This window comes from Terrapene carolina, unplaced genomic scaffold (assembly GCF_002925995.2).
Source record: "Terrapene carolina triunguis isolate 2854851 unplaced genomic scaffold, T_m_triunguis-2.0 Scaffold165, whole genome shotgun sequence".
In the NCBI taxonomy this organism is placed as follows: domain Eukaryota; kingdom Metazoa; phylum Chordata; order Testudines; family Emydidae; genus Terrapene; species Terrapene triunguis.
In genome coordinates, this window is record NW_020664516.1 from 1,179,049 (window position 1) to 1,190,839 (window position 11,791).

At 43.4% G+C, this 11,791-nt stretch overlaps 1 protein-coding gene across 1 annotated transcript in view; it reads left to right on the forward strand.

The window, feature by feature from the left end:
• The window catches only part of LOC112115021 (glucose-fructose oxidoreductase domain-containing protein 2), a 37,803-nt gene extending 31,160 nt beyond the window's left edge, over positions 1–6,643 (forward strand). The window contains exon 2 of the mRNA XM_024211995.2: positions 5,065–6,643. Coding sequence (XP_024067763.1) covers positions 5,065–5,963 — 899 coding nt within the window. The 3' untranslated portion in view covers positions 5,964–6,643. The remainder of the gene's footprint in view (positions 1–5,064) is intronic.
• Positions 6,644–11,791: the final 5,148 nt, after the last annotated feature.

Genomic DNA, 11,791 nt, shown 5'->3' on the forward strand with positions numbered 1-11,791 from the left:
TGAGCGACATTACTCTCATGAGGATCCCGGACACCGAGATCCAACGGATGCTTCGAGAGAGCCTGCAGAGACCGGGGCCCTATGCCGCCATGCTATGCAAGGCAATGATACCGGAGTACCTGCTTGTCTCCTGGCGCGGGAACGTCTCCTACTTCGGCGGACCAAGTAAAGCCGCTCTCCCCAGGAACCTGATGAACAGGCTATCCCATTACCTGCAGGAGAGCTTTGTGGAGATGTCCGTGGAGGACTACTGCTCTATCCCCGGACATATAGACAGGATTCTAATGTAGCTGCAGTAGCAGGGACTAAAGAGTGGAGCAGCTTGGGCAGCACAATCATGCACAACCGGACACTGTTTGATTTTTTTTTAAATAGTTGTTACTGATTACTTAAGCGCCCAGGGGGAAGAAATCATGATTCACAGATTGTTCTTAGTACTAATATTCAAGTTTTGTAAAAAATAAAGGTTAATATGTTTAAAGCACTTACCGCTTGATCCTTTGCCTGAATCTGTGTCCGGGTTACATGCTGGGGAGGGTTGGTAGGGGATCTCTGTAAGGGTGATGAAGAGCTCCTGGCTGTCGGGGAAATCAGCTTGGTAAGCGCTGTCGACTGCCTCGTCCTCCTCATCTCCTTCCTCATCTTCCCCGTCCCCCAAAATGTCCGAGGAACCGGCCGAGGACAATATCCCATCCTCAGAGTCCACGGTCAGTGGTGGGGTAGTGGTGGCGGCCGCACCAAGGATGGAATGCAGTGCCTCGTAGAAACGGGATGTGTGGGGCTGGGATCCGGAGCGTCCGTTTGCCTCTTTGGTCTTCTGGTAGCCTTGTCTCAGCTCCTTGATTTTCACGCGGCACTGCGTTGCATCCCGGCTGTATCCTCTCTCTGCCATGGCTTTAGAGATCTTCTCATAGATCTTTGCGTTCCGTCTTTTGGAGCGCAGCTCGGAAAGCACGGACTCATCGCCCCACACAGCGATGAGATCCAAGACTTCCCGATCAGTCCATGCTGGGGCACTCTTTCTATTCTGGGATTGCACGGCCATCTCTGCTGGAGAGCTCTGAATCGTTGCCAGTGCTGCTGAGCTCGCCACGGTGTCCAAACAGGAAATGAGATTCAAACTGCCCAGACAGGAAAAGGAATTCAAATTTTCCCGGGGCTTTTCCTGTGTGGCTGGTCAGAGCATCCGAGCTCGAACTGCTGTCCAGAGCGTCAACAGAGTGGTGCACTGTGGAATAGCTCCCGGAGCTATTACCGTCGATTTCCATCCACACCAAGCCTAATTCGATATGGCCATGTCGAATTTAGCGCTACTCCCCTCGTTGGGGAGGAGTACAGAAGTCGAATTTAAGAGCCCTCTGTGTCAAACTAAATAGCCTCGTGGTGTGGACGGGTGCAGGGTTAATTCGATTTAACGGCGCTAAATTCGACATAAACGCCTAGTGTAGACCAGGCCTAACTATAACCCACAGAAGGTTTTGAGGTCTAAAAAACCTGCCTTCAGTGAGATTAAAAAACTATCTGTTTAGTTTATCCAAGAGAAGGTTAAGAGTTGACTTGATCATGGTCTGAGTGCCTGTATGGGGAGAAGAGGTCTGATAGTAGAGGGCTCTTTAATCTAGCAGACAAAGGCATAACGAATTTGAATGGCTGGAAACTGAATCTTGACCAATTCAGGTTTAGAAGTAAGGTGCACATTTTTAACAGTGGAGGGCAATTAACCTTTGGTAATTAACCAATTTACCATGGGATGTGGTGCACTGAAGTCTTTACATCAAGACTGGCTATCTTTCTAAAAGATATTCTCCAGATATTCAGTCAGAAGTTAATGGATTTGATGCAGGAATTCCTGGGTGAAATTATATGGCCTGTGTTATGCAAGAGGACAGATTAAATGAGACGTTGATCTCTTCTGACCACAAAATCTATGAAAAGCAAGGACATTCTGAGTTAAGAACCAGAATCCACTCCCAGTGTGGAAGGGCTTTCAGACAAGTGGCTGCTGTCACTTGCCTTCTTTTTTTTTTGTGTTTCTTATGCCCAAAATGCTGAAATTTGAGTCTGACACCTGTTAATGTTTTTAGGTTTTAGGCAGATCTCTAATATTAAACAATGAGATATTGCTCAGTATTTCATCAGAATAGGCATTGGGATAAGGGTGAAACTATGCTATTGAATGGTAGAGAATGGAGAGTTTGGTTGAAGTTTACAGTGGAGTTGTATGTGCGGTATTCTATTTTGTAATCTATGAAGTTGCATGTCATGCACATGTGCACACATAACAAGGAAGGATCCAAGTGTATGTTGAAAGTGGGTATTACATACGAACGAACATAACGGCTATACTGAGTCAGATCAATGGTTCATCTATCCCAGTATCCTGTCTTCTGACAGTGGCCAGTGCTAAGTGCTTCAGAGGGAATGAACAGAACAGGGCAATTATCCCCTGTTGTCCACTCCCAGCTTCTGGCAGTCAGAGGCTAAGGACGCCCAGAATATGGGATTACATCCCCGACTATCTTGGCTAATAGCCATGATGGACCTATCGTCTATGAACTTGTCTAATTCTTTTTTGATCCCAGGTATAGTTTTGGCCTTCACAACATCCCCTGGCAACGAGTTCCACAAGTTAACTGTGCATTGTGTGAAGAAGTATATCTTTTTTGGTTTTGTTTTGTTTTTTTGTTTGTTTGTTTTAAACATGCTGCCCATTAATTTCATTGGGTGATGCCTGGTTTGTGTGTTTTGTGAAGGCGGGATAGCTCAGTGGTTTGAGCATTGGCCTGCTAAACCCAGGGGTGTGAGTTCAATTCTTGAGGGGGCCATTTAGGGATCGGGGGCAAAAATCTGTCTGGGGATTGGTCCTGCTTTGAGCAGGGGGTTGGACTAGATGATCTCCTGAGGTCCCTTCCAACCCTGATATTCTATGATAAGGCATAAATAACATTTCCTTATTTGCTTTCTCCACACCAGTCATGATTTTATATGCCTCTTTCATACCACCCCTCATACCACATCTCTTTTCCAAACTGAATAGTCCCAATCTTTTTTATCTCTCCTCATACGGAAGCTGTTCCATCCCCTTAATCATTTTTGTTGCCCTTCTCTATACCTTTCCCAATTCTACTATTTCTTTTTTGAGATAGGGTGACCAGAACTGTGCGCAGTATTCAAGGTGTATTCAAGTATTCAGTGGCATTATGATATTTCCTGTCTTATTATCTATCCCTTTCCTTGTGGTTTTTAACATCCTGTTAGGTTTTTTGACTGCCGCTACACATTGAGCAGACCTTTTCAGAGAACTATCCACAATGACTCCAAGATCTTTCTTGATTGGTAACAGCTAATTTAGATCCCCTCATTTTACATGTATAGTTGGGATTATGTTTTCCAATGTACATTACTTTGCATTTATCAACATTGAATTTCATCTGCCGTTTTGTTGCCCAGTCACCCAGTTTTGTGAGCTCCCATTGTAACTCTTCGCAGTCTGCTTTGGACTTAACTATCCTGAGTGATTTTGTGTTGTCTTTTTTGCCATCTGTTGCCTGATCTTTAGATTATGTATTAATTATATTGATTACTTAAGAATCCGCCATTATCACTTTGAGGATTGACAGGTTCTTGTCCCAAGATCAGGCCCAGTAGTATTTAAATTATTATATAGTTGGGAACCCCGATGTGCACAGTTGTAACACTCACACTATAGGAACTCTTTTATATTTACAAATCTAGTTTATTAATACATTTAGCACAGTCACAAACACCCCAACTTAGTAAGATAGAGATATGATAGAATGTACATCTGCACATCTATATACTCACACCATCCCTTGCAGAACAACCTGAAATGTTAGCCATCATCTTCCTTATCACCATCACCTTCCCCATCATCACCAGTGGCCATCACTCTGGCACCTCCCAAGGACTACATCTCTGTCTCCTACTGCCCCTAGGCTGGGATGCCACTTTTATAATATGTTACGCTGACGCCGCTATGTTTGATGCATATTCAGTAGGGGATTTTTCCCTTTTTCCTTATTTGTATTTCCTCACCTTACTAATGTTGAAGTGTCTTTTTCCTATAGGTTAGTATATCAATGATCTCAACTTATTATACACATCAATTCGTTACCATGGCCATTTTGTGGTTAGGTATCACATTTTTATTTCTGTCCTAACCAGTTATTTTGATTCTTTCCAAGTTCCAAGTTGTGGTGTATCTGTTAAGTTTAAAAGGATATGAACTTAGGAAAGCCCCTATGCCAACCTGCTTCAATGCATCTAGCTATGGCAGAGGTCGCAGCCATATATGGACCTTACGCTTTATTTCATCACCATCTTTGGTTGAAAGGTCCCAAACATGCGTATGCTAACTTTGTCCTAGCTTAACATACCAAACGTGGCTTGTAGGTCCCTTGGTTATAGCCAAATATAAACCTATTATAATAAAACCCATAAGAAACTTATAAGAAAAGGTGTGTGTAGGTATGTGTGTGTGTACATAGAGAGAGAGAGAGGGGCTAGCATTAGATGTATCTTATGTGCTGGTTATGTACATCAGTTAGTTACCAGGACACCTCTGTGGTAGAATCATGTACCCGTGGTCAAACCTCCCCGTAAACTCTATTTTCAGCTGGGCCATTTATCTGTGCAAAGTTTCTGTTCAAAGTTTATAGGCCTCAAGCCTTATGGTAACTTGATGAAGCTAATGTCTGACAGGGTACAGGCCTGTAGGTTTCTTGTATTACTGCTGAATCTAATGCAAAGCAGAATATAATAAAGGCGAGCTAGTCCACTTGGCTACACACCTCACTCTTTACCCCTTTTTCCAGCTCATTTATGAATCTGTTGAACAGAGCTGGTCCCAGTAATTGTTGACAATGCTCTGTATGTTTTATCTTGGCACATGCTTCTAGACAAAAGAGTTGATGCTATTTAGTAATTTTAAAAAATGAAATGGAATCTGATAAGTGCCTTTAGCTTAACTGCACAAGCAAATTACCTTCAAAGCAATATTTTGCCTCCATGGAAGAATTTTCACGTCTTTCTTGTTGTCTGCAGGTATTGGGAAGAATGTAATCTGTGAGAAATCTGCTACCTCTGTGGATGCCTTCAGAATGGTTACAGCTGCCAGATATTACCCCAAGCTGATGAGCATTGTTGGTAATGTCCTCCGTTTCCTGCCTGCCTTTGTCAAAATGAAGCAGTTAATAGAAGAACACTACATAGGCAATGTGATGATCTGTGATGTGCGAGTGTACTGGGGAAGCCTGCTCAACCACAAGTACAACTGGATCTGTGATGAACTAATGGGAGGAGGTGGACTGCACACAATGGGCACCTATATTATAGACCTCTTAACTCATCTAACCAGCAGGAAGGCAGAGAAGGTCCATGGCTTGCTTAAGACTTTTGTGAAGCAGAACGCAGCTATCAGTGGAATCCGTCATGTCACTAGTGATGACTTCTGCTTTTTTCAGATGCTTATGACTGGAGGTGTCTGTAGCACTGTGACTCTCAACTTTAACATGCCTGGATCATTTGTTCACGAAGTCATGATTGTTGGGTCCACAGGTCGCCTTATAGCTCGTGGGACAGATTTGTATGGGCAGAAGAATACAGCATTCCAAGAGGAACTACTGCTTACAGATTCTCTGACCATCAACACAGGCCTTCTGGACAAGGGGTTTAAAGACATCCCCTTGCTGTACCTGAGAGGAATGGTGTACATGGTGCAAGCATTGAGACTGTCTTTCCAAGACCAGGAAGACCGTCGGACATGGGATCACAAACCAGTCTCCATGGCAGCCTCTTTTGAAGATGGCCTCTATATGCAAAGTGTAGTAGATGCCATTAAAAAATCCAGCAGGTCTGGGGAGTGGGAAGCTGTGGAAGTGATGACTGAGGAACCAGATGCCAATCAAAACCTTTGTGAGGCACTTCAGAGAAATAACCTATAAAATATAAACATTCCTGGTGTCCACTATGGAAAATGAGAACAGTTGAAGATGTCCAGACGTAGCTATAGAAGTTTCTCAGTTTTTAGGACATGTAGGTTCTTATTTAATACTTTTGGTTTTTCATACTTGTGGGTAAAACATGTCATGGTCTGATGAAACTGTTCCTCCCTGGGCAGATTATTTTGTTTTTAAACTCGTTTAGAGAGTTTTAAATGTTTTTGGGTTTTGATGGGGTTTTTAGTTTGTTTTTTAAAGCTGAATTTCTGTTTTGGAGATTGTTAGGAAAACTTGAATTGCCCTTTGCACTTGCAGTAGCTAAAATGAAGTGAGGGATCTTTTGTTGTTGGATTGTTGGGAGACAGGACACAGTCCCTCTTGCACATAGTTCAGTTATTTTTTACAATTTTAATCTGAGAGCAAGTAGAGCAAGATCAGGGAGTATGTACTGTTCTTGCTCTCACTAATAGGACTTTCACTGACTTTTTTTTAAGTTTATTCTTCAGCTTGTAAAACTTTAATAAAGAAAAGTGTAATGACATGGCAAATCTCTAAACTCGAGTATTCAGAAGAGGAGAAGGGACAGAGCAAAGTCTGTAAGATACAGATCAGGCTTAGTGTTCTGCACACAGTGAGTGTGCTGAATGTTTCAAATGAATTTAAATTGGGATCTAATTACCCCACGGATTCTCCATTGACATTATTGATAGTCTCTGCAGCGATCATTAGACGAGTTGGAACACTATGATTATTTCAGCTGCTGTTCCATCTGTGTGACTGTTGTTCCTCCATAGCAAATACTTAGGAGACTAATACCTCACGTCAACTTTTTTCCGCAACTTCCCTCCCCCAGACCAATTGTGAATTTGTGTTCACTGCCTTGGCAGCATGTATGCCAAATCTACATCAGTGTTTCCAGTCCTATGTGATGTAGTAAAGCCCCCAGTAGCTTACTAGGTGGTGCATCTGGATTCCTTAATATGCTATCTATTTGATAATGAGACCGGAAAACATTAAACCTTCTAGGAACTTGAACTTGGATGAAAAAGTAGGAAATATGCCATTACTATACTCTTCTGTGCCGGCAAGGGGATCACTACAATACACAGGAAAGAAAACAGTGACTGAATCATTAGGGCAGTGATGGCCTTCGGTTTGGGTGAGCCTGTTTTAAATCATGAACACTGGATAATATTACCCCTCCACATACACACACCCCTTATAGTTTTGTACCCAGTGGGGATAATTTGTGCTGCTGGCAGATCTTGAATGAATTTCCACTCCATCCCAGAAGTATGTTTGTTCATTAGGCTGTCATTGAGAAGGAGAGAATTTTTATTGAGTTTATCTTGTTTACTTGAATGTTTTAATGTTTCCCACTAGGTTTTAACCCTGTATATTTATATAAAGCCTTAACATGCAAACATAACCTTTTCATTAAATGGTCCTTTCTGAAAAGTGTCTCTCACTTGTTTTCTACAGCAATAAACATTTACGTTGGCTGAGGACAGACTTTCATAGAGCTGATTATTTTTAGACAAACTGAAAAGTCCCCTAACAAAGGTTACCAGGAGACCATTATTTTTCTGTTACTGGCACAGACCTCTCCTTTGTAACTTGTGTTTCAGGGCGGTGAAGAATACCCCACTGTAGAACCATTAGTGTCTGTTCATTGCAACTGTCCACAGAGATTGGGCTAGTGGCTGCCTGAGGAATTCCCTTAGTTTGGTGCTGCTTTGTTCTCAGGTGAGAGTAGGATGTGAAAAGAGGATATGTATCCCCTTACCCCTTTTGCTGACTATTTCTAGTCCTCAAGCTGTTACATCACAAGTTCATGGGTGTATATGAGTTAGAGACCATGGTATATAGCAGAGGTTCTCAATCTTTTTCTTTCTGAGGCCCCCGCAACATGCTATAAAAACTCCATGGCCCACCTGTGCCACACCAACTGGTTTTTTTCATATAAAAGCCAGGACCGGCATTAGGGGGTATCAAACAGGGCAATTGCCTGGGGTCCTATGCCACAAGGGCCCTCACAAAGCTACATTGCTCAGGCTTTGGCTTCAGCCGTGGGTGTCGGGGCTCAGGGATCTGGGGTTCAGCCCCATACGGGAGGGCTTCAGCTGATGCTGGTCTTCTCATCTGTTGAGTCTTCAATTTATTTAAAGTTAGCTTCATTATGTAAGTAAACCATAACCGCAGCTGTATCCTTGAATGTACAAGTGTTACTTCATTGTCTAGTGATGTGTAATTGACCCACCAGAATACACATCATATATAATTTCTGGCTGCATTCATCTGTGCAGCCTAGATGATTGCATTATCAAGAAGTGGAACAGGGACAGAGTGCCACATCCGTCTTTTGTGAAAACTTAATTTTGTATTTAAACTCAGAATAATAGAAGAAAACCACTAATTAACTGGTGCTAATTGAAGTCCTCCTATTTCCAGGGTAAGCGGAAAGAACTCAACCATATGTCAAGCAGGCTGTTTTCAACCTGTTTGTTCCCCTCCATTCAAGCTTAGCCAAAAGTCCAGTGCAGAGATGGGAAGAGGAAAGAAAAGGGGCTATGGGTGAGGGGAGAAAAGAGATTAATACCTGTGTGCTTTTATTTTATTTGTGTCTCAACATCATTTTAGTAGCTGATATTTTGTTACAAAAGAAATATTGTAGGTTGCAGGGGAATAGGAAACTAAAGAATGCCATTGTTTCCAGGAAAGTCTGACGTGTTCTGTAACAGGAAATATATTGTGACCAGGTACTGCCTAAAATTAATTACAAGTACAGAAATAGTTAAAACTACAATGAGCCTCTTTAAATTGCAGGTTTTTCTGACCTGTGGTTAGGTTTGGCAGAATTTGGTTTTTAAATTTTTTATAATTTCTACATTGGTGTATTAAGTATTTTTAAAGAGCTCTGTCAATTTCAATCAGACAGTGGGGAGGTGGGTCAGATGATTATTTAACAGCTGTAGACACTGAGATTCAAAAACACAAATTGTCAATATAACATGTCAAAATATACAAAGTAAATAAGCTTAAATCAAACTCAAATAAGTTCTCAAGCAGTATTTTTCTGACTTTGTCTATCTGTAAATTTCAATTATATCAATGGAAATATTTTTTGTCTGTCTCCATGTAGAATGAAATCAATGTTTGATGTTCAGGGACTAAAGATCTAATCCTAACAGGTGTACCTTTGGTACTGGATTGCTGTGCAGAGTAATAGGTTTCTAAGGGCTGTGTTAGCCAGTCTAGCAAAGCTTTATCATATTTAAAACCATCCTAGTTGTGAAGTTTTACCCTTTGCTTCTGGCTGTGTGCAGTATAGCCAAGTTTCATAACTCCACTCCAGTTGATTCAGAATATGTACCCTAGAGCAAAGAACTACAGAATGACTAACTTGTCTTCTAAATCCGGGTCTTGCTGCTGTACAGTGACCTCTACTGGAGGGGAGGGTGTTTACAGGTTTTAAAACTGGTTATTCCTTATTGGTGGTGGTTTGAAGACTTCTCATTCAGATTTGGAGTTGGCAGCTGTCTCTCTGGCAGAGTTTCACCAGCTCTGAGTTTGGCACCTTATATCAGTATTGACTTAAAGGGGGGGGGGGGATCAATAAAATAAAGGTTTTTTTGGTAGTTATTCAATCCACTTCCAGAATTTCTGATGCAGCTACAGGAGAAGAAATTTGCTCTTGGGTGCTAGGTAGCTTCAAGAGCCTTTTAAAGTCCTGCTCCTTCACTCCCAGGAAATTCAACAGGCATATTCTCTCTCTGAACTGTGGCTGCCACTAGTATGTACAAATGAGTCCAGTGCACCAGAGCTGTTAGTCAATCAGGTGGTAACCAATGTGGATCCAGTATTTCTATATCTAGTTCCTCCACCTGGTGGGCAGGTGGGCTCCCCATATCTTTTGCCTAGCTGGAAGCAGCAACACCTTCTGTTCATCTCAGTCCCAAGGCAAGACAAAGGAAACCTCTTCCCAGGAAAACCAGAGAGGAAAGTCTGAAAAAGCTTCTCCTGTCCTGCGGTGCTGGGGGCAGGTCCGTTCTGCTTCCCCATCCCCCTGTGGCCTTGTGCCCAGTTGCTGCAGCCAAGCCTGGGCAAGGACTGAGCTGCTCTGACCCATGCAGCCATGCTCCTTTGTAGTAGCCCCCACATGGACTCTGTGGGAGCAGCAGGACAGCTCCCACATAATCCTGGACACCAGGGAGAGGCCCTACAGGTGGACCAGAACTCAGGTCAGAGTTCACACACAGTCTTGGGTCTGCATCCATCCAGCAGCCCCGGCCTAGATCAATAGGGCTTTTGCTGCCCTGTGGTCCACAGCTCTGAAAAAAGCTTCCCATGAGAGCCTCCTCACTCAACACATGAGCTCCCAGCCCCTCCTACCCTCCAGCATCCCTGCCCTTAAAGTCTCTCCCAAGTTGGCGCTCAGTCCTCAGAGATCCCCCTCCTCTCACACAGTTGCATCCTCCCTAGCGTACACCCACATCAGCAAGGTGGCCTATTTGAATTATCTAGATGGGACCTGGAGCATTTCCCTCCAGTAGGAATCCAACATCCTCTTGCACAGGGCTGAGAACTAGCCAGGGTACCTCACAGTCCTGCAGGGGCCTGGCTGTCTGAATCTTCAGGCAGATGGGCTGAGCCAGAAACACCTCCTTCCAGAAGGAATAGCCCCTTCACTAGGAGATTTTCAGTCCTACTGCTGCCTGGTCCTGGTTTCCCTCAGTCAACCTCTTCTTGTCAAGCTGCAGTTCCCTACTTCCCAGATACTGGCCACTCCCAAGGCCTGGGTGTAAGATGTCGTGGGTGGAGGACGTAGCTTACACCACCCCTCCCTTCTGTGACGTTGGGTTGTGAAGAAAGCAGAAGAGAATTTGTGTTTGCGGAATCGCCTAGCTCTGAAGGCCTATAGGAGCCTGGTTCGCATACCACATCTGGCTGTCCCCAGGCCTCCGTCTGCATCTACCAGACAGAAAAGACCATTCTGACCCTTCATTTGGTCCTATTCTTCTCATACTCAGGGCCTGGCTCTCAAATGCTTCTTCCTCTTGAAGCTAGAGATCCCTGGCTTGGTTCTTATCACCATTCCCAGGCGAAGGGTTCTTTCTTCTTTGGCCATCCATAGGATTTTGGCCATGAATCCACTCTGTCCTGGAGCTCCCCCAGGATGGGTCTGAGGGAGGACTCTATGATAGGTTTGATTCCAAGGCCAGAAGGGGACATTGTGATCATGTAGCCCAACCTTCTGTATAACACAGGCCAGAGAACTTCCCCAAAATAATTCCCGTTGAACTAGGTCCTGGCTTCCACCCTCTAGGACTCTGTAGGCAGCTTCCCAGTGGGGGGGCCATGCCATCATAACCAGATTCCTTAAGGCAGTGTCTTACCTTAACCCCCCTGTTAAGTTACTCTTGGGGGAATTATGCGCCAAAAAAATTAAAAATCTGAGCACGATATTTTAAAATTCTGTGTATTTGTCAAAATAACACAATATAATCATGCCAGTTTCAGTTATTTTGGTAATTTATTTCAAAATACCTGTCAGCAAGTATGTTTGTAACAATGCGGACGACAAAAAAGATTCAGGATATGTTTTTTGACACATAGATTCCTCACTAGGCATATTAGTCAAGAACTTTGAGTAATAATTCATTTAAACTACAATATAGAAACTTCCCTCACCCCTCGGAAGCAGTGCAAAAGCTTGGGAGAGTCAGGGGTAACAGAGGTGCTGAGGGAGAGGGAAGTAATTGCTGGGAAGGAGCCTGGGAGTGAACATGGAGGGGTGTGGTTGTGGGTGTGGGTGGGAGAAGTATGGAACA